General features: G+C 49.7%; 1 protein-coding gene across 1 annotated transcript in view; it reads left to right on the forward strand.

Annotated features, from left to right (window-relative positions):
- GDAP1L1 (ganglioside induced differentiation associated protein 1 like 1) overlaps positions 1-24,109 on the forward strand; it is a 32,807-nt gene extending 8,698 nt beyond the window's left edge. The window contains 5 exon segments of the mRNA NM_001257531.1: positions 1,197-1,389; positions 2,524-2,697; positions 7,307-7,404; positions 8,538-8,652; positions 22,920-24,109. Of these exon segments, the coding sequence (NP_001244460.1) occupies positions 1,197-1,389; positions 2,524-2,697; positions 7,307-7,404; positions 8,538-8,652; positions 22,920-23,263 (924 nt within the window). The 3' untranslated portion in view covers positions 23,264-24,109.
- The last annotated feature ends 514 nt before the right edge of the window (positions 24,110-24,623 follow it).

Consider the following 24,623-nt stretch of genomic DNA (forward strand, 5'->3'; position numbering starts at 1 on the left):
CCAGCCTCAAGGCTCTCTGGCAGCTTCTACTAGCTCAAGTGTTTGTCTGGGACCCCCTAGAAACGTAAAGACTCAGGAAGGGGCAGGCCCAGAACTCCCTGGAAGGAGCTCTCAGGGCAGAGAGCACTGGTTTGGGAGTCAAGAACCTTGCTTCCAGTTTTAAGTCTGCTGCTGAATTGCTTTGTGACTTTGGGTAGAATACTTGCCCTCTCTGGGCTTTAGTTTTCTCATCAAAAAAAATCTACCCCGCTGTAGGGGCTATTGTGAGTTTCCAACCAGGCAACCAGATGAGAAGGTGTTTGGGGGAAATAAAGGGCTCGACTAATGTTGGCAAATTACTTTTCCCCTCACTTAGTATCCCAAATAATTTGAGGAATTTAGCTATTGATTATGATAATGATAAGAGTTTCTGGCCAGGCACGGTGGCTAACACCTGTAATCCCAGCAGTTTGGGAGGCCGACGTGGCCAGATCACTTGAGGGCAGGAGTTCAAGACTAGCCTGACCAACATGGGAAAACCCTGTCCCTACTAAAAATACAAAAATTAGCTGGGCGTAGGGGTGGGAGCCTGTAGTCTCAGCTACTCGGGAGGCTGAGGCAGGAGAATCGCTTGAGCCCAGGAGGCAGAGGTTGCCGAGAGCTGAGATTGTGCCACTGCACTCCAGCCTGGGCAATAGAGCGAGACTGTGTCTCAAAAAACGAAAAAAACAAACAAACAAAAAAGAGTTTCTGTGAATTTCCTGGCCAGATCCACTCCTGGGGCCAGGCTGAGTGTTCAACTGTGATAACGATGATCACGAATTGAGTGCCAAGCATTTGTCCCAGACACTGGGTTGGTACTGTCAATACTCTCATTTTTAAAATAAGGAAACTGAGGCTCAGAAAGTTTAAGGACTTTGCCCACATTCACACAGCCAGGAATCCTATCCAGGTGTGTCCAGCTGTCAAATCCAGCCCCTTAGCCACCGGGCCGCACTGCCCTTTGTCCCCCAAGCAGAACTGCGTTCCTCCCTCCACCAGGCACCTGCCCCTGGGAGATATCCCCCCAAACCCAGGTGCCCAAGAACGGGCTGAAAGCAATTGTGTCCCCTCCTGTGTGTGACCTCTGACCTCCCTCCCCGCACACCCCCGCCCCACCTGGGCAGAGTGTCCCCTGTGTCCGCCCGCCTTCCCCGCTCTGACCCTGGCGCCTGCAGGTGCGGCTGGTGATCGCTGAGAAGGGCCTGGTGTGCGAGGAGCGGGACGTGAGCCTGCCGCAGAGCGAGCACAAGGAGCCGTGGTTCATGCGGCTCAACCTGGGCGAGGAGGTGCCCGTCATCATCCACCGCGACAACATCATCAGTGACTATGACCAGATCATTGACTATGTGGAGCGCACCTTCACAGGAGGTACGGCTGCCTCCCCACCCAGGGGCCCACTCCATACCACAGATCCCCAGGGGCCCCCACAGGCTCAGACAGGGTCCCAGAACTTTGGGAAGCCTGGGAAATTCACTGGAGCCATGGGCAAGTCCCAGTCTCCCCAAAAAGGATCCACAGAGCCACAGGCAGGGTTCAGATGCCCCCAAGAGTCCCAGAGCCACAGGCGTGGCTACTGATCCATAAGGACCCCAGAGACCTCCCCCTCCTCTGGTACTGTAAGGGCACAACCCAGACACCACCCCCACCAGGAGTGGTGGGGCTATAGCCCTTTCCCCCGAGCTCTGGAGTCACAGGCACGGCCCCTTCAGCATGAGTGGCTCCAGACCACCCTCTAGGTCCCCACAGACAGGGTCTAGATCTCCCAGGGGTTCCAGAACAAGGGCAGGGCCCAGCTCCCCCTGAAATATAGAATCCCTAGAAACCCGTAGGAACCTGAAGACATGGTCCCAAATACCCCAGAACCCTGAGACAGGGGAGGTCCCAGACACCCCAGAACCCTGCAGATAGGGGAGGGCCCAGGTACCCCAGAACCCCGTGGATAGGGGTGGGCCCAGGCACTCCACAACCCCGCAGACAGGGGAGCTCCCAGACACCCCAAAACCCCGCAGACAGGGGAGGGTCCTGATACCCCAGAACCTCACAGAGCCCCCCATCCTCTCCCCACTCAGGCCCTCATCAGGCTCAGGAACTCACTGCCCATTACAGAGGCTCAGACAGACATTGGGAGGGCATCAGGGCCCAGACATGCACTGTTTTAAAAGAATGTGAATTGGTTGCCAACGTTTAAAAGTCAAGGGGACCCAAGCACTGAACACCCAGGTTGCAGCTTCTCTTAAATCCCGCAACACTGGGGCCTAGGCGCTCGCCAGGCAGCAAGTCTGGAGCTGAGAGGCGCTAACCCTCAGGGACGGCTTGGCAGAGCCCAGTGAGGAGAGATGACCGGGCCACCATTAGGACCCCTGTCTGCCAGCAGCCAAGCCCGAGCGTGGGTGGCCCGGGGCCTCTGGGCAGACACATCTTGGGGCTCAGGGATGCCGGGGGCAGGTGGCCGGGGCAGATGCCCCTCTGGCTGCCCTGCCCAGCCCCTGGCGGTGCCCACAGAGCACGTGGTGGCCCTGATGCCCGAGGTGGGCAGCCCACAGCATGCGCGGGTGCTGCAGTACCGGGAGCTGCTGGACGCGCTGCCCATGGACGCCTACACACACGGCTGCATCCTGCACCCCGAGCTCACCACCGACTCCATGATTCCCAAGTACGCCACGGCGGAGATCCGCAGTGAGTGCAGGGGCGGCGAGACGGCCCCTCCGCTTCCCCCATTCCCTGCCACTCCTTTCTTCCAAAGGAAGTCCTCCCCCTCCCAGGCCTTTCTCTGTCCTCCCCTTCCTCCTCCTTCTCTCCCTCTTGCGTTCTCCGTTTGTCCCTGCCTCTCTCTGAGTGCTCGGGGTTGGTTTCTGACTCTGCTGATCTCTCTCTCTCACTCTTGCTCTTTCTCTCTGTGCCTCTTGCTTGCCATCCCCTTCACCTCCGACTTCCCAGCCTTCCATCGCATTCACCCAGTTTCTAACAGAATATGTCTCTCTTCCTGTCTGCCAGTCTCACACCCATCCCCCTCCCCTGCCCCCTACTCTTGTCCTGCCCTCCCATACAGAGACTATGCGGCTGTTTGACCCCACAAGGTTTGTTCTCCCCGCACGAGTTTCAGCCTTAGATAGTCAGGGCTGTGCTCGGTGGCCAAGGGCACTGAGTGACCTCAGGGTTAGGATTACCAAGGAAGGCTGCCCAGATGTGACAAGGCCCCCAGTGGGGTCTCGGATTGAAGGTCACCCATGAGCATGTCCTGTACTAATGGCCAGCCTGGACATGCTCACAGCCTGTCCTTTTGTATCTGACACCCAGTGAATGGATGTTGGATTAAATCAGATAATCCCTCAGCAACTGTTTACAGACTACGATCTAGGCTTTGAACAAACACCATGGGGTCCTACAGCCAAAAGACACCTGAAGATTCTCAGTAGATAATAGGTGCTCAGTAAATGGTCATGTCATCCTCCTCAAAGGAACGTGGCTAATGTTCAAAGGCAGGGTTGAGGCGGTGTTAAGTTGTCCCTTGTCCCTGTCCCTTGAGAACCACTGTCATTGAACAAGACTCAGAATATTTTTTTTCTTCTTTTCTTTTTTTTTTTTTTTTTTTTGTGAGACAGGGTCTCCCACTCTCATCCAGGCTGGAGTACAGTGGCACAATCTTGACTCATTGCAACCTCCTCCTCCCAGTCTCAAGTGATTCTCCCACCTCAGCCTCCCAAGTAGCTGGGACCACAGGCACATGCTGCCACGCCTGGCTAATTGTTTTGTATTTTTGGTAGAGATGAGGTTTTGCCATATTGCCCATGCTGGTCTTGAACTCCTGACCTCAGGTGATCTGCCCGCCTTAACCTCCCAAAGTGCTGGAATTACAGGCATGAGCCACTGTATGTGACCAAGACTCAGGATTGACCTATACATCTGGCTCCCAGCGACAGCCCCCTCAACAACATTTATGAGGCCCTGGGCAGGGGACTGGGGACAAACAGAAATAGATACAGCTTCTGCCATCCCAGGGTCAAGTTCCATGGAAGAAAAGACAAGTCACCAGGCAATTACAGTGCAGGACTAAGTGAGTTTGAACAAGCTCTCAGGAGGGCAGCCTGGCGCTCTATGTCAAACATGAAAAAGCCCACATCTTGGAGATTACCCTGCAGTTACACTTGAACACATGCACCAAGAAGTATGAGCAAAGGTATTCACTGCAGCGTAGTTGGCAAGAGCAAGAATATTTCTGGAAATAACCCAGCTGTCACGAATTGGGAACTGGGTAAATAAGTTATGGGTACTTCCATACAATGGAATACTGTGCAGATGTTTTTAAAAATTAATAGGTGTATGGAATGCTCCCTAAGATACATTAGTGAGTGGAAAAAAGTGAAGGGCAAAAAAAGAAAAAAAAAACATCTAGTGTGCTATCATTAGTACTCAGAAGGGGGTTAAATGGACACACAGGTGCTTGCACTGCAAGGAGTATTTCTGGAAGGATACACAGAAGCTGCCAATAGTTTGTGTCTTTGGGGAGTAGAACTAAGAGACTGCAGCTGCAGAGGACAGAAATTTACTTTTAGAGTGCATTCTTCAATATTGTTTGAATTTCAACAATATACATGTATAACCTGCTCAAAAATAAATTCATTTAAAAATAATTAATCTGGTGCCCATCAGTGTTATGAGCAGGAGATCGGGGAGGTTGTGGACATACACGATGTCCACCCCAGCCTCTGAGCCACAGAAGCCTTCCAAAATGCAGCAGCGACCGAGGATGTGTAGCAGGTAGAAGGGGAGGAAGAGGGAGAATTATTTCACATTCTGGAGTAGGACAGGGTGTGTTGTGTTTTTGGGGAATGGAGGAAGTTCAGGGTGGTGCAAGTGTAACCCAAGGTGGGGTGGAAATGGTCGTGGTGCGTGTCTGGGGACAAGGGTCTGGCAGAATTTGAATTTTGTCCAAAGAGCAGTGGAGACACGGTGATGGGAAGTGATGTGGTCAGATCTGCATTTTATGAAGATCTCTCCTCTGAGGGAAGAATGAACGGGGCAGGCCCTGGCTGTTGGTAGGCAGGGGCCTGGCCAAGGGCTGGAGGCAGTCCCCAAGGGCTTCTGGGAGTTGGGGGCACTCCCTCAATCTTGCCCTGAGCCAGAGCAGACCCAGCCCACTCCCTCCCTCCCCCTCATTCTCTGAGGAGGCAGAGAGGATCTCAGGACTCCAGTCCAGCTGGGCGATGAGGGGTGGGAGGTCCCAGAGTGCAGAAGGAGTAGAAGCCAGCCTGCAGCGACCCCTTAATCAGTCTCAGATCTTCTCTTGGGCTGGCCTGCCCTCCTGGAGTCTAAAGCCAGCCACATGGGCAGCACGGGTGACAGGCAAGAAAGAAGATGCTGTCCTTGACCTTCACATTCATAAAACATCAATGAGACTTAATATAGCCCTGAAGCTGAATGATCTGGGAGTGTGTTTACTGGGATTTGTGTCAGGACAGGAGATGGGGCAGTGGGTGGTGAAATCTCAGAGGACAGAAGCTAAACAACCTAAGTCACTAATTCATTTCATTCATTCATTCAACACTCACTGAGCTCCTGCTCTGTGCCGGGCCTGTGCTGGGTTTTAAGGGAACAAAGATGAATCTGACATACTGACATAGCCACTTCTCTCCAGAAGCTCAAGTGTTAGAGGGAGATATACACATTCAGCGATAACTACGTTAGCACTAAAATCTCCACGTCCAGCAAGCAGGCAGGTGGTGGACTGCACAACTCTGGGAGGGCTCCATAACATACAGCAAGGTTAATGGAGTTGTGACTGGCAGCTCTGATTAGTGTGTTTGCATTCCCTGGCCTAACTCTGTAGGGTGTAAATTGGGGAAGAAAGACATCGAGTGGGCCAACGTCCTAGAGAATCAATCAGGAAGGGCTTCATGGAGGAGGAAATCTTTAGCTGAATCTAGAAGGAGGCTTTCAGGAAAGGAGGATAAGGCTAGTTTAGGAAGAAGTAGTAGTATGAGCAGAAGCCTGGAGGTGTGGAGTGATCTGGCACATTCAGGGAACAGCAAGCATGTAGAGTGGCTGAAATGTACATCTTGGGACAGGAACAGCTGAGGAAACTCAGTGAAAGATGGAGTTGGTGAGAGGGAGGGAAGTGGATCCTGAAGGCTCTTTGAAGGCAAGTTGAGGAACCAGGATGTTATCTGAGGGCAGTGAGGAGCCAGGGATGGGTTTTCAACAGAGAGTGGCATGGTCAAGTGTGTGAAGAAGATATCTCTGGCAGGGGTGGGGAGAAGGGCTCGTAAGGGAGAGAGGAGAGGTGGCAGAGGGTGGGTAAAATCATCCAGGTGAGACATTAATGGGGTCTGAACTAAGAGTCAGTTAAATGGAGGAGGTTAAATGTGAGAAAATATGAGAAAGATGGAGGAGGAAGAATCAACAGTACCTGGGAATGACTTGATGTGGAGTGAGGTAGTGGGAGGAGCTGAGGGCAAATCCAGGAATCTGGCTGGGCTTTGTGTCGGGGACGGGATGCTGCAATTTGGGAAGAATGCAGGGGGAGAAGCAGTGAGGCAGGGAAGATGACCAGGTCTATGGTCGGGTCTATCGGTTTCTGGCATCTACTACTCGTCCTCAAGGGTAGAGTCTCCTCCTCCGTGAGATTTCTCATCCCCTTGTGCCCTAGGCAGGCAGCCCCTAGGTCCCTCTGCCTTGCGTTCATTCTTCCCTACAGATTAATCATGCTGTACCATAGAGTTTACTTTTATTTTTTTTAAATGTGTATTTTATAATATTGCTGAAGTGTATTATTTATTTATCTTGCCTTTTTTTAGAGAAGGGGTCTCACTCTGTCACCTAGGCTGGAGTGCAGTGGTGCAATCATAGCTCACTGCAGCCTCGACCTCCCAGGCTCAAGCGATCCTCCTGCCTCAACCTCCTGAGTAGCTGGGACTATGGCGTGCGCCACTACACCTGGCTAACTTTTTTTTTTTAAAGATGGGTTCTTGCTATGTTGCCCAAGCTGGTCTTGAACCCTGGACTCAAGTGATCCTCTCACCGCAGCCTCCCAAAGTGTTAGGATTACAGGAGTGAGCCATTGGCTGAGATTTATGTGCCTGTCTCTCCCACCAGCCTGAGCTCAGGGCAGGATGGCATCTCATCCGTCACTATAGCGCAGCCTGCAGTGCTCCCTAAGTGTTGGCTGTTGACAGTATTACTCCTCTGACCAGTGTTTGGATGGGGCCTACTTCAAGTTGTGTAAGGGAAGTGATGGGGGAGCAACCCAGGTGTCAGAGGGATGGGACCTTTCCTATTCTCTCCCCAGGACATTTAGCCAATGCCACCACAGACCTCATGAAACTGGACCATGAAGAGGAGCCCCAGCTCTCCGAGCCCTACCTTTCTAAACAGAAGAAGCTCATGGTGAGTACCTCCAGGCCTGCTGAGTCCCCTTCCCTACCAGCTGCTCCATGGAAATGAACAAGAGGAGAAGCTAAGTAGAAGATAAGCAGTTCTAAGTAGAAGATCAGCTGATGATATGAAATGGAAAAGCCCCTGGCTTGCTTTTCCAATCCTGTCCCCTGCCATTTACTAGCTGTTAGACCTTGGGTAAGCCACTGCTGCCCTGGGGTCTCAGTTTCCTCATGTGTTAGGTTGTGTCTTTAAAGCAGAGCATTGGCCAGGCATGGTGGCTCACTCCCGTAATCCCAGCCCTTTGGGAGGGCGAGGTGAGGGATCACTTGAGGTCAGGAGTCCGAGACCAGCCTGGCCAACATGGTGAAACCCCGTCTCTACTAAAAACACAAAAATTAGCCAGGCATCATGGCAGGCACCTGTAGTCCCAGCTACTCAGGAGGCTGAGGCAGGAGAATTGCCTGAATCTGGGAGGCAGAGGTTGCAGTGAGCTGAGATCGGGCCATTACACTCTAGCCTGGGCAACAGAGTAAGACTCTGTCTCAAATAATAATAATTACAATAAATATATAAATAAATAAAAATAAATGCAGAGCACTGAACAGGGGTTCTTGGGAAAAGGAGGTATTGAAGGATTGCTCTGAGGGGGACCTCAGAGGGATGGGAGGGATAAGGAAGAGGAAGCAGCTAAGCCTCATTTGATTCCACAGGAATCTCTGGAGCACAAATGGCACCACAAAGGTGATCAACCTTGAAGTAAGGGGCCAGTCTTTTATCCCCTCATATCAGTGGGACATTGGCTACAGATTATTGGAGGGAGGGTGAGGGCAGGTAACCTCCCAAGTATTTGTGGGCAATGCAGCTCCTTATTGGCTGAGAGAAGGGGCAACTGTGAGCCACTAGCAACCAGCCCTCCCAGCATCGGGGTATAAGAATGTACCAGGGATCTAGGCAGGACAGTCAAGCTCACAGGACTGTTGTAGGCACCAGATGAGGGTGCTTCAAAACAGGGGGGCATCCTATACACTTGGGGGGTATTTGGAGGCTGGGTTTGCAGAAGTTTAGCAAAGCTCCTTCCATCCCTGAACATCCTGACTCTATTGAGGCCAACTCAGCTTCTCTTGGCCCTGTCCTGCCCCCAGGCCAAGATCTTGGAGCACGATGATGTGAGCTACCTGAAGAAGATCCTTGGGGAGCTGGCCATGGTGCTGGACCAGATCGAGGCCGAGCTGGAGAAGAGGAAGCTGGAGAACGAGGGTGGGTGCCAGCCCTGGGGGAGGTGGGGGCTGCAGCCCACCTAGCCTACTCTGCCCCTGCCCAGTCTCAGCCTCTTTTTTCCCTAAAGGTCTCAGAGGACCTCCCCAGGTGGTTAGGAGGATGGGCTATGGAGTCAGACTAAGGTTCAAGTCATAACTTGGCCACTTCCTAGCTGAGTAACTGTGCTCAGGTTCTCCCTTCTCTGAACTTCAGTTTCCCATCTATAAAATGGGGATAATAGTAGGACCTGCCTCAAAGAGCTGTTGAGACATTGTGTGAAATAATACATGTAGAGTGCTTAGATTAGGGCTTAGCACATAGTAGGTGTTTAATAAAGGTAGGTGAAGATGATGATGAGAGTAGTGATGGCCACTACCCGCCACACCATCCCACTTTCCCTGCCCAAGAATGCATTATGGATCCTTCGTGCTCCAGCCAGACATCCAAGCTCACCCAGACTCTCCTTGTCCTTGACTCTTCCTGCCCCCAGCTGGGCCTCTAGACTTGGACATGCCAGCTTCATTCTACCTCCACACTTTTGCCCCCACAGCCCCTCCCTCCTGGAGCACCCTTCTTATACCACTCCACTCCATTTTGCCTGTTACACAGCATCTTTGCCACAGCCCTTCTTCAAACCTCATTCTGAGCCTTCCCATCTTGCTCCGTTTAAGACCTGTGAGTCTTGTCTCCTGAACAATGCAAATTTATGGAGCATTTGCAACAGCCTCCTGCATATGCATGACTATGTGTACATACATATCTCTATGTATGTTAGAGTAAGAACAACTTGAATTAGAGTTCCAGCTTTGCTGCCTGAACTATGTAACCTTGGACAAGTTGCTTTCCCTATTGGAGCCTCAGTTTCCTCATCTATAAGATGGGATGGTAATAATACAACTTAACCCTCTCTTGCTGGACTCTTGTGAAAATTCAATGTACTCAACACACTGCCTGTGCCATTACTAGTTTAATACATAAGGCAGCTAAAGGCACGCCCATTCTCCAGATGAGGAAACTGAGGCTCAGAGAGATGAAGCGAGTTGTTCAAGGTTAGGCAGCTCATAGACATCATGGTTAGGGCCAGAACTTGTTCCCTCTTGATGGGTCCAGTGTTGTTTCCAGCATCTCACAACTGATGCCACAAGCACAAGACACACACAGAGACCCCATGTCTCGAGCAGAGACATCATCATGCATACTGAAGCCAGCTACCTTAAATCTTTTCTGGAAACAAAGCCTGGTATGACTAGGTGAGTAAAAAATAATAACACATCTCAAAGGGGAACTTTTGGCTGGGCTCAATGGCTCATGTCTGTAATCCCAACACTTTGGGAGGCCGAGGCAGGTGGATCACTTGAGGTCAGGAGTTCGAAACCAGCCTGACCAACATGGCGAAACCCCGTCGCTACTAAAAATACAAAAATCAGCTGAGTGGGGTGGTGGGTTCCTGTAATCCCAGCTACCTGAGAGGCTGAGGCAGGAGAATCACTTGAACCTGGGAGGCAGAGGCTGCAGTGAGCCCAGATTGTGCTACTGCCCTCCAGCCTGGGGGACAGAGAGAGACTCCGTCCCCCGCCCCCCATCACACACACACACAAAAAGGAACTTTCCTGTTTCTATCCTAATGGTAGCTAAGGGGAGCTGTTGCAGAGTTAATGGCTCTCAGGGGCCAAAAGGCTTGGTAGTTCAGAGATGGGCCTTTGGGGGACAGAGTCCCAGCTCTGCTATGCTCTTGGTGGGAGACCTTGGACATCAGGTATATGTTACTCACTTATGCATTAGTTTCTTAGGACTTCCATAACAAAATACTACAGACTGAGGGGCTTAAAGAGCAGAAACCTATTGTCGCACAGAGCTGGAGGCTAGACATCTCAGATCAAGGTTCCTTGGGGTGGGTTTCTCCTGAGGCCTCTCTCCTTGGCTTGCAAGTGGCCGCCTTCTTGCCGTGTTCTTACATGGCCCTTCCCCTGTGCTGCACAAGCCTGGTGTCTTTGAGTCCAAATTTCCTCCTATAAATACTTTAGTCCGATTGAATGAGGACCCACCTTAAGGTCTCTATTTTAAGGTAATCATCCCTTTAAAAGCTCTGTTTCCAAATACAGTCACATTCTGAGAGTTCAGGGGTGTCCAATCTTTTGGCTTCCTTGGGTCACACTGGAGGAAGAATAATTGTCTTGGGCTGCAAATAAAATATGCTAACACTGACGATAGCTGATAAGCTTTAAAAACATCACAAAAAAATATCAGAATGTTTTAAGAAAGTTTATGAATGAGTTTTGGGCCACATTCAATGCCATCCTGGGCTGCATGTGGCCCGCAGGCTGCAAGTTGGACAAGCTTATTCTAGGGCTTAGGGCTTCAACATGTGAATTTTGGGAGGGTCACAATCCAGCCCAGAAAAATCTATGTATTTAATAGACCTTACTGTGTGTCAGGCACTGTTCTAAGTGTTTCACAGATTTCAACTCACTCAATCCCCGTAACAATCCCAGGAGGTGGGTAATACCAGCGATCCTGTTTAACAGATGAGGATCCTGTTTAACAGATGAGGAAGCACTAGCTCTGGGCTCTTTCCTGTTCTATAAAAGGGTGATAGGTTGGGCGCAGTGGCTCACGCCTGTAACCCCAACACTTTGGGAGGCTGAGGCAGGTGGATCACTTGAGGTCAGGAGTTCGAGACCAGACTAGCCAATATGGTGAAACCCTATCTCTACTAAAAATACAAAAAATTGCCTAGGCATGGTAGTGGGCACCTGCAAGCCCAGTTATGTGGGAGGCTGAGGCAGGAGAATCACTTGAACCCAGGAGGTGGAGGTTGCAGTGAGCCGAGATCACACCACTGTACTCCAGCCTAGGCACCAGAGCGAGACTCTGTCTCGAAAAGAAAAAAAAAAAAAGGTGGGGGGTGATAGCATGAGTGCCTACGTCCCAGGGCTACTGCGAGGACCAATGAGCAAATGCATGTAAGGGGCTTAGCACAGTGCTGGGCACACAGTACAGAAGTGTCCATATATATTGTGATCCAGAGAGACACAGGGTCTGACCTGGATGGAGGCTAGGGTGGACGATTCTGGAGAATAGCCTCAGACATGCATTCCTTGTGAGATTCCTAGACTGGGATCCTGCGGCTGACCCCTGTCCTGAGGCCTTCTGAGAGGAGACAGCACTGCACTGTCCCATGGTGAGATAAGTGGGGTTGTTCAAGATGGAGAGGTGTCCTTGCATCCCTCTGGGGCTGGGGGAGGGAGCAGAAGCCCCAGGGAAGTGGTTATGGATTTTAAAGGTCTGACTGGTTGGGCCCACATGGCCTCTGTTGCTCATCCAGGTTCCCTGAACCTGAATGGGTGAAACACTTGTATGCCTTTCATTTCTTCTCTTGTGGGCACAGCCCAGTTTTGGGAGGGATTTTAATGTCACAGTTGAGACCCCTTGCATGGAGCCAGATGGCTTTGATGCAGATTCCTGATCAACCACTACCTAGCTCTGTGACCTTGTGGAATTCACTTCACCTCTCTGAGCTCATCTATAAAATATTGATAATAATAGAATCAAAGTCATAGCAGGATTGCTGGTGGAGGATTTGTTAAGATAGTAAATGTTGAGTACTTTGCACAGTGCCTGGTTCAAGGTAAAATGTTCTAAAAATAATTATTATTACCATTCTTTTTCATTCATTTAATCAAATATTTACTGAACACCTACTAGATGCTAGGTCCTGGGGATAAATTAATGAGTAAAACTCAGACCTCATTATTGCTTTCATGGAGTTTGCAGTCTTACAGAGGAAAAAGACTTTAAGTCAAATAATCCCATAAGTAAACACAGAAGTGCACACAGCAATAAGTGTTAAGATTGAGAGTAAATGAACAGGATTAAGTGGATAAAGTTTCCCTGAGAAGATGATATTCAAAGTGAGACCTGACGGATGAGAAGGAGCCTAGAGAAGAATCAGGGAAGATATGACCCAGACTGAGGGATGCCATGGAGTGGGAGAGAACTGGGAACTCTTCAGAAATGGGCTGCTGCGTGGGGAGTCCTGGGGAGAGTGGTGGGAATGAGGGGAGAGCTGCACTGGGTGAGGTGAGATCACGGGCCTCAGAGCCTACATTTACAAGTTTGGATTTTATACTAAGTACAATGGGAAGTCTCTGGAGGGCTTTGAGGAGGGGATTATATCAGTTAGTTTCTGCTGTATAACAAACCATTCCAAATCTGAGTGACATAAAAGAAGGGCCTTTTATTTGTTCATGATATGTGGCTTGGCAGTGTGGGCTCGGCTTAGCTGGGATGGCTTGCCTCTCACACATGGGGAATGGCTGACCTCATTCCTGCATTTCGGGCCAGCAAATTTAAGACAGTAAATGTTGATTACTTTGCAAAGTGCCCAGCTCAAGGTGAAATGTTCTAAAAATTATTATTATCACCATTCTTTTTCATTCATTTATTCAAATATTTATTGAACATCTCCTAGATGCTAGGTCCTGGGGATAAATTAATGAGCAAAATCCAGACATCATTCTTGCTCTCACGGAGCTTGCAGTCTTTGGGAAAAAAACCATGAGTCTTAGATAGCAGGAGGAGCAAAGCCATCAAGATGCACATATTGCAAAGTGGCATGCGTACAGGAATGGGAGGGACTCATGGCCCTGTTTGCAGTCTCCATGGGGCTGAGTAGTTCTAGTTTTATATTTGAGAGGATTCCAATGGCTGTGTGAAAATGGACTTCAAGGGAGACAGAGGGGAGGCCGGTGCAGCAGCTCAGGTGAGAGATGATGTTGGCGTGGACCGAGATGGTTGCAGTGGAGATGGTGAGGTGTGAATGGACTTGAGAGGTAGTTTGAAGATAAAATGAGCAGGAATTTACATGGGGGTTGGCAGTGAGGTAAAGGGAATCAAAGGTAACTCTTGGGCCAGGCATGGTGGCTCATGCCTGTAATCCCAGCACTCTGGGAGGCCAAGACAGGTGGATCACGAGGGCAAGAGATCAAGAACATCCTGGCTAACACGGTGAAACCCCGTCTCTACTAAAAATACAAAGAATTAGCCGGGCATGGTGGCGTGTGCTTGTAGTCCCAGCTACTTGGGAGGTTGAGGCAGGAGAATTGCTTGAACCCGGGAGGCGGAAGTTGCAGCGAGCTGAGATTGTGCCACTGCACTCCAGCCTGGGCGTTTGGGAGACAGTGAGTTTGTGACACCCAAGAGAGGATGTCACAGAAACCATTAGATATTCCAGCCTGACTCTCAAAGGAGAGGTCAGAATTTGGAGATTCAGGAGTCCTCAGCCAATACATGGTGTTTAAAGCTATAGAATTGGACATTTTCATCGAGGAAGAGAGCAGAGTGAGACAAAAAGAGGAATCGGGACTTGCTGTATTAGTTATCTATTGTGGCATAAGAAATTGCTGTCAACCTCGGTGTCTTGAATTTTAAAATCGTTTATTATGTCACACATTTTCTGTGGATATGGAGTTCTGGAGCAGCTGAGCTGGGCAGCTCTGAGTCATGGTTGCATGATGCAGGTTGCCTTCAAGCTGTCAGCTGGGGCTGCAGTGATTTGAAGGCTTGACTGGGGCCGGAGGATCCACTTCCAAATTGCCTTATTCATGTGGTTCTTAGCTAAAGGCCTCTGTTCCCTGCTGGCTGTTGGCAGGAGACTTTAGTTCCTTACTCAACATCCTATTGAGATGGGCCTCTCAATAGGCTGCTTGCGTTTCTTTACAGCATGGCTGCTGGCTTTCCCTGAGCAAGTTATCCCAGAGAAAGAGAAGACACAGAAGCCACATGTCTTTTTTTTTTTTTTTTTTTTTTTTTTTTTTTTTTGAGATGGAGTCTGGCTCTGTCACCCAGGCTGGAGTGCAGTGGCACGATCTCAGCTCACTGCAACCTCCACCTCTCAGGTTCATGCCATTCTCCTGCCTCAGCCTCCCACATAGCTGGGACTACAGGCACCCACCACCACGCCCGGCTAATTTTTTGTATTTTTAGTAGAGACAGGGTTTCACTGTGTCAGCCAGGATGGTCTCGATCTCCTGACCTCGTGATCCACCCGCCTCGGCCTCCCAAAGTGCTAGGATTACAGGCGTGAGTCACCGCACCTGACCAATCACATGTCTTTTATGATCTACTGCTGGAAGTCACTCTGCCCCATCACTCATTAGAAGTCACGAAATACAGCCCCATTCAAGGGGAGGAGACTTGGGCTCCGCAGAAGGGAGGAGCATATCAAGTAATTTGTGGCTGTACTCTGAAACTACCATACCTGGGCCAGGCATGGTCATGTGCACTTGTAATTCCAGCTAGTTGGGAGGCTGAGGCAGGAGGATTACTTGAGCCCAGGTTTCAGACCAGTCTGGGCAACATGGTGAGACTCTGTCTCTACAAGAAAGTACAAAAATGAGCTGCTGTGGTAGTACATGCCTGTAGTCCCAGCTACTCAGGAGGCTGAGGCAGGAGGATTGCTTGAGCTTGGGAGGTTGAGGCTACAATGAGTCGTCTTCTGGGAGACAGAGTGAGACCCTGTCTCAAATAATAATAATAATGATAATAATAAAAAACATAACTACCATATCTATGCAGAGGTTCTCCCACACTGAGCAGGGATCTGGGCAGAGGAATCAGCAAAGTGCACTGAGGCCAGTGAAGTAGGAAGACCCTCATGTTAGGAGGAACCATGGGAGGACTGGGTTTTAAGGAGACAGAATGGTGTTAGTGCTGCTGGGAGCTTGAGCAAGCCAGGATAGGAAAGCGTGCCCTTGGCTTTCTACCATGGATGTCGGCGGTGACCTCGCCAAAAGCATTTCACTGCAACCTGGGGCAAAAGCCAGACTCTAATGGACTGAAGACCGCATGGGAGGCGAGGAATGAAGGTGGTGAGTGTAGATACCTCTTTTGAGAAGGGTAGAGGTGAACAAAGAAGGTGGTGGTGGCTGAAGAAGGATGTGGGGTGACAGGAGGAATTGTTTTTGGACAGGAGATGTACAAATATGTTCTCGTGCTGGTGGAAACTGCAGTGGAAAAGAGGAATCGGGGGTTCAGGACGGCGATGCAGACGCCACGAAGACAGGAGGGGTGTGGTTCAGGCAGGGGCCCCATAGAAAACAGAGGACATCTGCAAACGGGGGAAATGGAAGAAGGCTCAATAAAGGGACTGTTTACCCAGGCACAGGCGGGATGCAGGGACATCCCAAGGCAGAGAGGAATACCCCAGGCCTGAAGTCTTGAGATCACAGGGTCATGAGAGCAGATCCAGGAACCTGGACAGAGGTGGTTGCTGACAGCCCATGGTGACTTGCAGAGAGGAGCTGAGGGAAATCAGTCTGACGTCACTGTTGCCCTCCCTCCTTTCCCGCCCCTGTTTCCTACTTGCCTAACTTTCTGAAGCCAGAGGGCATGAGCCCCGAGGATTGGAGCCAACAAGTGAGCTTCTTGGAGTGCAGAACAACATGGAGAAGGGGGAGGAGGACTTAGAAAGGCAACCTGAAGAGATGCGGGGATGCGGCGCGGAGCAGGTGCAGAGGGCCCATGGAGGGCTTGGCCGTGGGGTTAGGACACGCCCTGTATTGTGTCCGCATCAGCAGCATGGAGCGGTTTTGCAGCATCGAGGTGGGGAGTGTGGGCTTTCATGTCCGAAAGCTGCTATCTACTGAACGAAGCATGAGGTGATGTCATCGGCAGAGAGGAGACTGGGGAAAGGGTGTGAGAAGTGTGAGAGGAGAGGATGAAAAGATGCAATTGTCTCCACAGGGAGCAGGAAGCACTCAAGAGATATAATAGGATTCTGGGCAGCACGGAGTGCCCTCCTGGGCTTTGCGGTCCGACATTAAAGTGTACCAAGTTGGCCTCATTGTGAGATCGCCTCCAGCTGGCAGACCCAGAGAAGTGCAGAAAGGGCTCATCCAGGCCTGGGGTTTGCAAAGGGAACACACAACTGGAGAAGAGAGAACAGGGAAGGGGTCAGATACCAGATCGCTGCCCAGGCGCACACACAAACACGGACGCACAAAGAAGGCCATCAGCATTTGCCTGCAAACATAAACACAGGCATGAACATAATAGTGAACACGTCTAAGGCAAACATCCAATGCACCTGGGCTGATGCTGCACTCACATATGTGGTAATCCCACACCACGTGGACACAGATGCCCATGGGAGCAGATATCCACGTGCATATACACAATTGGCTGCATGGGTTTGTGCAAGCAGGCATGGGGCAAACATGCAGCCTATGCAGGATACAGACGCATGGAGAGATCTGCACACAGACCTGAGTAAAGAACGCACATACTGAAGGGGGCCTGAGTGGTCATGGAGATACCTGCTGTGTCCATGCTCATTTGTATGTGGAAATAAGTAGCTTAATAGAGTGGTTACAACCACAGAATCTGGAACCAGATAGCTTTGACACATATTAGCTGAGGCTTTGACCAAGTTACCTAACCTCTCTGTGCCTCAACTGCCTCATCTGTAAAGTGGGGATAATAACATCACCTACTTTATAGAATTGTTGGAAGGTCCAGGGAATTACACCACACTTTCCTGGTTCATCTCCTATCTCTTGGGCTGCTCCTTCTCACATCCCTTACTGGTTTCTCCATGTTGCCCAGTATCTAAACCTAGTCCCTGGGCCCGTTCTCTGATCTGTCTACCCACACTCCCTTGCGGGTAGCATGCAGTCTGCAGCTGGGGACTTATGTCACTTGATCCTTTCACTGTCCCTCACTCCCATCACGATCGCACCTCCCTCTGTACCTAGTGGTGATTCCCTGGTTCATCATTAGGAGAAATTTCGTGCCTGCACATTCGACTCCCTGGCCCTCCATACTCGCTCTGCAAAACCTCAAACCTTGTTGAACCCAGCTCTCCACCTACTCAGCACCTTCACCTGTGAACCTATATGTGGCTGGAGAAACACGCAGGATGCTGGCGGGACTTACTTTGTATTCATGATTGTAAGCTTTAGGTGACCTCATTGCTGCCCCAGGCCTCCCCGCTTCACTCTCTAGATGACTCCTTTATGCCTTCTCCTTCCTCCTCAGCCCTCCAGCCACCTCCTCCACATCCTCACTCAGAGCTGATCACTTTAGGTTAGCATAAAAATAATTGTGGTTTTGGCCATTAAAAGTAAGGCAATCTGTCACGGAGAAAATCAAAGCATTAGAAAGAGATCTTCACAGCTCTGATCCCCACAATGACCCACGCACTGTATCTATCAATTCTAAGATGCATCTTTGTTAGAGCACATCTTAGCGTCTCTGACACTGGAATGTTTCTTCCAGTCAATAGTTTGATTCTCCTTTCTTACTTTTGGATACTTACATTTAATAGTAACTTAGATTTGATGAAATACGGTAGCACATGTGCTCTCTTGTTACCAGGGATGGACTGTTCTTGTCCTTGTCCAAGGATGGAAGGGGTTGTCCTTTAAAACCAATCCCTGTCCTAGTGCACCAGATCCCATCCACTCTCATCCCTGTAAGAACACCACATCCGTCATTCTATCCACTCTTCCCCATAGAATCTTTCCCTTCTCTGCGGCATCATCCACAAACACATGCTATTTTATTCCTCCCAGCTTATGAAAATGCTCTTGACTTGTATCTCACTACTGGCCCATCCTCCCCATTCTAGCAAAACTCCATGGCAGAATGATCTCTGTTCCCTGTCTCCAATTCCTCTCCTCCCTTTCTCTTTGAACTCCCTCCAAACCGGCTTTTAAGTCAGCATTCTACTCCAGCTCCTCTTGCCAGGGTCGCCAGTCGGTAAACGCAGTCACCAGTTCTCAGGCCTCCTATTTGACCTCAACACAGCGTTTGAGCACAGTTGAACACTGTCTCCTCCTCAGAACCCTGTCCTAAGTTGGCTTGCTGGACGCCACACTCTCCTGGTTCTTCTCCTACCTCAAAGGCCGCTCCTTCTTGTCATCTTTGCTGGTTTCTCTTGGTGTCAATATCTAAAGTTTGCGGGGGGACCCAGGGTTCAGTCCCTTGCCCTATTTCCAAGTCTGGCTATACTGATACTGTCCACTCTCCTGGCTTTAAATACCACCTCCACATTGACGGTGCTTCTCTGAGCCTGGAACCTGCATCACTAACTCCCAACTCATTATCTCCCCTCGGGGGCCCATCAGGTGTCTTCGTTGTTTGTTTTTGAGACAGGGTCTCACTCTGTCACCCAGACTGGAGTGCAGTGGTGTGAAAAAGGCTCACTGCAACCTCAACCTTCCGGGATCAAGCCAACCTCCTCTTTCAGCCTCCCTAGTAGCTGGTACCACAGGCATGCATGCTACCAATTCGGCTATTTTTAATTTTTTTTTTGTAGAGAAGAGGGTCTCGCCATGTTGCCCAGGCTGGTCTCAAACTCCTGTGCTCAAGCAATCCTCCTGCCTTAGCCTCCTAAAGTAAGGGAGAGAGATGTGAGCCACTGCGCCCGGCCTCATCAGGTGCCTTGAAGGTTACCTATTCACGGATAACCTTCTGATGAGAGCCTGCATTACACTTTAGCCCTTCACCGTGACGGTGACCCTCTTGAGGGGAGACATTGTATTGTGTCATGTCTTCACGCCCAGCACATACTGCCAGGTAACCACTTGCTGAATGAATGAATCCGTGACCCAGAAGATGCAGAGCGGAAGGAGGGGGCTCAGGTTTTGATGGTAGGGAGCACTGGATTCATGGAATTCCTGAACTGAAAGGAGCAACCTGTTCAAAGGTGCAGAGGCAAGCCTCCCAGGAAAGCAGCCCTCACAGGAAGGGAAGGGAGAGGCATTCGGGCATGGGGTACAGCAGGGACAAAGGCCCGGAGGCTGAAGCGGGCAGCTTGTTGGGGAAGACAGTGGACCAATGGGCAATTCATGAGAAGTCAAGATTAGAGACGTATATTAAAGCTAAACTCACTCTCGAAAGGGCTTAATAGCTAGGCACAGGAACTTAGACATTAAGGTGCAGTCAGTGGGGAGAATTAAAGATTTTTGAGCAAAGAGGTGATGTAAGAGACCAAAGGGGCTCCAGAATTTCAGGTCAAAACAACTAGGAGAAAATATTGCACAAACAAGTGTTTCCTAAAAATGAGGCTAATTGTTTCTTTCTTAATCCCAAATGCGAGAGTCAGGCTAAATTTAGATGACACAAAAACATGGTGATAAATAATGTAAAACCACGTCGTGAGAGTTATCCTCTTTTGATTACATCAAAGAAAGAGTATTAGTAAGATATTAGTGCTTAACCCCTTTATAACATGTGTTTAATATCTGCTCCTTTCTTAAAAACAAAATGAGGCCAGGTATGGTGGCTCACACCTGTAATCCCAGCACTTAGGGACGCTGAGGCAGGCGGATCATCTAAGGTCAGGAGTTCGAGACCAGCCTGGCCAATGTGGCAAAACCCTGTCTCTAGTAAAAAATACCAAAAAAAAAAAAAAAAAAAAAATAGCCAGGCATGGTGGTGCACACCTGTAGTCCCCGCTACTTGGGAGGCTGAGGCTGAAGAATTGTTTGAACCCTGGAGGTGGAGGTTGCAGTGAACTGAGATTGCACCACTGCACTCCAGCATGGGTGACAGAGTGAGACTTTGTCGAAAGAAAGAAAGAGAGAGAGAGAGAGAGAAAGAAAGAGAGAGAGAGAAAGCAAGCAAGCAGGGAGGGAGGGATGGAGGGAAGAAGGAGAAAGAAAGAAAGAAAGAAAGAAAGAAAGAAAGAAAGAAAGAAAGAAAGAAAGAAAGAAAGAAAGGAAGGAAAGAAAGAGAAAGAAAGAACGAGAAAGAAAGAAAAAGAAAGAGAAAGAAAGAAAGAAAGAAAGAAAGAGAAAGAAAGAAAGAAAAAGGAAGGAAGGAAGAAAAGAAAGAAAAAGAGAGAGAAAGTCTTGGGTGCAGAGACCTGGACAGGCAGTAGTATCCAGCTGGAATTTAATTACTTTTGTTTTGTTTTTGTTATGTTTACTTTTACCATTGTAGATAGTTTATAGCGAAGCATTTAATACTACAGTTAATGATACAGTTTATTTTTTCATTCATCAATAATTCAGTAAAGATTTATTGAGCACCTATTGTACGCCAGGCACAGTTCTAGATGCAGAGGATACAGCCACAGACAAGACAGACCAAAATCCCTGCCCTCATAGAGTTTCCACTCTAGTAGAGGACAACAGACAATAAACAAAATGAGAATGTCAAGTAGATGGTGAAATGTTGCGCTACGTTCTGCGGAAGAAAACAAAGCAGGGGAGGGGAGAGTGACTGCTGGGTAAGGTCTTCCTCCACCTCCTTCACATCTTTGCTCACATGCCAGCTTCTCCTGGGCTTCACAGACCACCAATTTATAATTTCCATTTAAAACTTCCATTTTATTTATTTTTATTTTTATTTTTATTTATTTTGAGATGGAGTTTTGCTCTTGTTGCCCAGGCTGGAGTGCAGTGGCACAATCTTGGCTCACTGCAACCCCTGCCTCCTGGGTTGAAGTGATTCTCATGCCTCAGCCTCCCAAGAAGCTGGGATTACAGGCACCTGCCACCATGCCCAGCTAATGTTTGTATTTTTAGTAGAGACATCTCGGCCTCCCAAAGTGTCGGGATTGGGATTACAGGTGTGAGCCATGGCACCCAGCCAAAACTTCCATTTTAAATTGGTGGTCTGGGAAGCCCATGAGAAAATGGCATGTGAGTAAAGATGTGAAGGAGGCAGAGGAATGAGCTCTGAGGCTGTGCAGGAGAAGACTGAGGCAGAGGGAACAGCCAGGGCAAAGGCTCTGTGGTAGGAATGTCCCAGATGTGAGGAGCTACAGGAGTCTGATGTGGCTGGAGAAGAGTGAGGAAGTGGGAGAGAAGCAGACTCTGAGGTCTGAAAGGTACCTGGTGGCCAGATCACACAGGGCCTTACAGGGCTTGGAAGGATTCCCGCTTTTACTCTGGCCCCAACAGGTGCATCATCATTAGAGGGGTTTGAGAAGGGAGAAGTGACGTTATCCGACACTTAAATTTTAACATGACCACTTTGGATGCTGTGCCAAGAATAGATTCTAGGGGACAAGGGCAGAAACGGAGAACTTTTAAAAGGACATTATGATAACTTAGAAGACAATGGTTGTTTGGACAAGGACGGTACAAGTAGAGGCGGTATCAGATTCTGGATGTATTTTGAAGATAACACTGTTGGAAATTGCTGACAAATTGTATGTGGGGGGTGAAAGAGAATTCATGGTGGGGCCGGGCGCAGTGGCTCATGCCTGTAATCCCAGCACTTTGGGAGGCTGAGGTGGGCAGATCACCTGAGGACAGGAATTCAAAACCAGTCTGGCCAACATGGTGAAACCCTGTCTCTACTAAAAATACAAAAATTAGCCGGGCATGGTGGTGCACGTCTGTAATCCCAGCTACTAGGGAGGCTGAAGCAGGAGAATTGCTTGAACCTGGCAGGTGGAGGTTGCAGTGAGCTGAGATCGTGCCACTGCACTCCAGCCTGGGTGACACAGCAAGACTCTATTTCAAAAAAAAAAAAAAAAGAAGGAAAAAAAGAGAATTCATGGTGGCTCTGAGGATTTTGGGCAGAGCAACCGCAAGGATGGAGGTTCCATTACTGAGATTGGGATGAGCATAGTGGCTCTGGGGGTGACAATCAGGGATTCCATTTTGAGTTTGAAATGCAGAGCGTACACCAAATGAAGCTGTCAAAGGGGTAGTTGCATATGTGTCTGGAGTTTCATGACACATACTTGCACTTTATTTATTTGAGATAGAGTGTTGCTCTGTCGCCCAGGCTAGAGTGCAGTGGCACAGTCTTGACTCACTGCAACCTCCATCTCCCAGGTTGAAGCAATTCTCCTGCCTCAGCCTCCTGAGTAGCTGGGATTACAGGTGTGCACCACCACACCCAGATAATTTTTATATTTTTAGTATAGATGGGGTTTCACCATGGTGGCCAGGCTGGTCTTGAACTCCTGACCTCAAATGATCCGCTCACCTTGCCCTCCCAAAGTGCTGAGATTACAGGTGTGAACCACCACACCTGGCCACGTATTTGCACTTTAAAAGTCAGCTGATGTATCAGCTATAAAATGAGGATAAGAAAAGAAAAGAGAAAAAAAAGTCAATTTAAAGAAAAAAATTATAATAGAAGTAGCATAAGGATATGGCAAAAATCACTGAAGTTGTACAGGAATGAGTAACCCTCAGAAAATACTGGGGCAGGGGTGCAGAAGCCAGAGGAGCTCGTAGAGAGAAGTGAGTGTGCGTGTTAGGGGAGGTTGATCCCCTTGCCTCCTCTCTCTTCCACTCTAGGGCAGAAATGCGAGCTGTGGCTCTGTGGCTGTGCCTTCACCCTTGCTGATGTCCTCCTGGGGGCCACCCTGCACCGCCTCAAGTTCCTGGGACTATCCAAGAAATACTGGGAAGATGGCAGCCGGCCCAACCTGCAGTCCTTCTTTGAGAGGGTCCAGAGACGCTTTGCCTTCCGGAAAGTCCTGGGTGACATCCACACCACCCTGCTGTCAGCCGTCATCCCCAATGCTTTCCGGCTGGTCAAGAGGAAACCCCCATCCTTCTTTGGGGCGTCCTTCCTCATGGGCTCCCTGGGCGGGATGGGCTACTTTGCCTACTGGTACCTCAAGAAAAAATACATCTAGGGCCAGGCCTGGGGCTTGGTGTCTGACTGTCGGTGTCTCTGTGCTGTGTGATTCCCCGTGAGCTCTCAGTAACTCACTGTCTCATGAACACTTGGACAGCCCTCCCCGCCCTTTGTTCTGAGTAATAATATCGTCAGTGTGAAAACATTCCATAGTTTAGAAGTAGACATTGCCAATGCTGTGACTTAAGGCCACGGCTCTACTAAAAGAGAGGAAGCAAGAGAGAGAAAGACAAAAACCAGAAACAAAACACGAATGCCTTTTCTTTCGATTCAAGGTCTCAAGATGGAACTGTGGGGACTGGTTAGAATCTGAGATGAGTCCCAGGATGTTTCATCCACCAGGGCCCAGATTCTGGGAGGTGCTGGGGACTCAGAGGGCCTGACTCCTCGCCTCCCCTTCCCTCTTGCCCAGGGAACTCTTCCACAGGACAAAGCCAACATCAAGACTCAACTCCTCTAACCGGTACCTCTGAATGGGGCTGGATAACCGGAGACCCCATGGGAGGTCCCTGAAGATCAGAAGGGGCTTCACGCTTCTCCTGGACATGGACTGGCTTGAGCCAAGGCAGTGGCACTCCAAAACCAGGCCGCAGTGGGGACAGACACCATGAGCACACCCTCTCATTGCCCTTCAGATCTGGCCCATGTGTTGGGTTTGGCATTAATAGAAATCTCTGAAGGCAGCAGCCATCATCCTCTTCCTACCTTGAGTTTTTCTATCCTGTGAGGTGGGACTTTCAGTAAAAGCCATGTTGACCCTCTCTCAGAAGGTCAGTCCAGCCCAAGTGCAGGGGCGGATCTGGAGGTGGACAAACCTAGGTCCCCCTTCCAGCCTCCGCCCAAGCCACCTCCTTCAATACCCCCCCTCCCAGGGTCACCGCCGTGCTACACCGTGCCATGGAGCTGGGGGGAGGGGGGAAGTCTCTGCATCCACGCCACCCACCCCGGTTGGGTCTCACTTTCCTGTGCCTTTTGCATGTTGGGAAAGGGTCTTGGTGTCACTGCCGCTCATGCACAGAAACCACCGAAAGCCCCAATAAAGCATCCAGGAGGAGCAGTTGCTTTTCATTTCTAAACCTGTGTTGTCCATCTAGTTCTCATTGCCAAGCGCTGGAGCCAGAAGGGGAGAGATGTGAGGTTTCAGTCTCAGTTCTTCACAAGAGCAAGCAAGAGTTGACTCCCAGTCTCAAGTTGCTGGGTCTAGGGCTGGCTTCCAGATTGACTTTCCAGGGCTCTGACCTTAACATCAACCCAGCCCATTTAGGCACAGCATTTTACAGGTTACAGGGCATGTTTACAACCCTTTGCTCTCATTAACCTGTGCAAGGGCCAGGTGTAGTGACTCACATCTATAATCC

The sequence above is a fragment of the Macaca mulatta genome, chromosome 10 (assembly GCF_049350105.2).
Source record: "Macaca mulatta isolate MMU2019108-1 chromosome 10, T2T-MMU8v2.0, whole genome shotgun sequence".
NCBI classification, from domain to species: Eukaryota; Metazoa; Chordata; class Mammalia; order Primates; family Cercopithecidae; genus Macaca; species Macaca mulatta.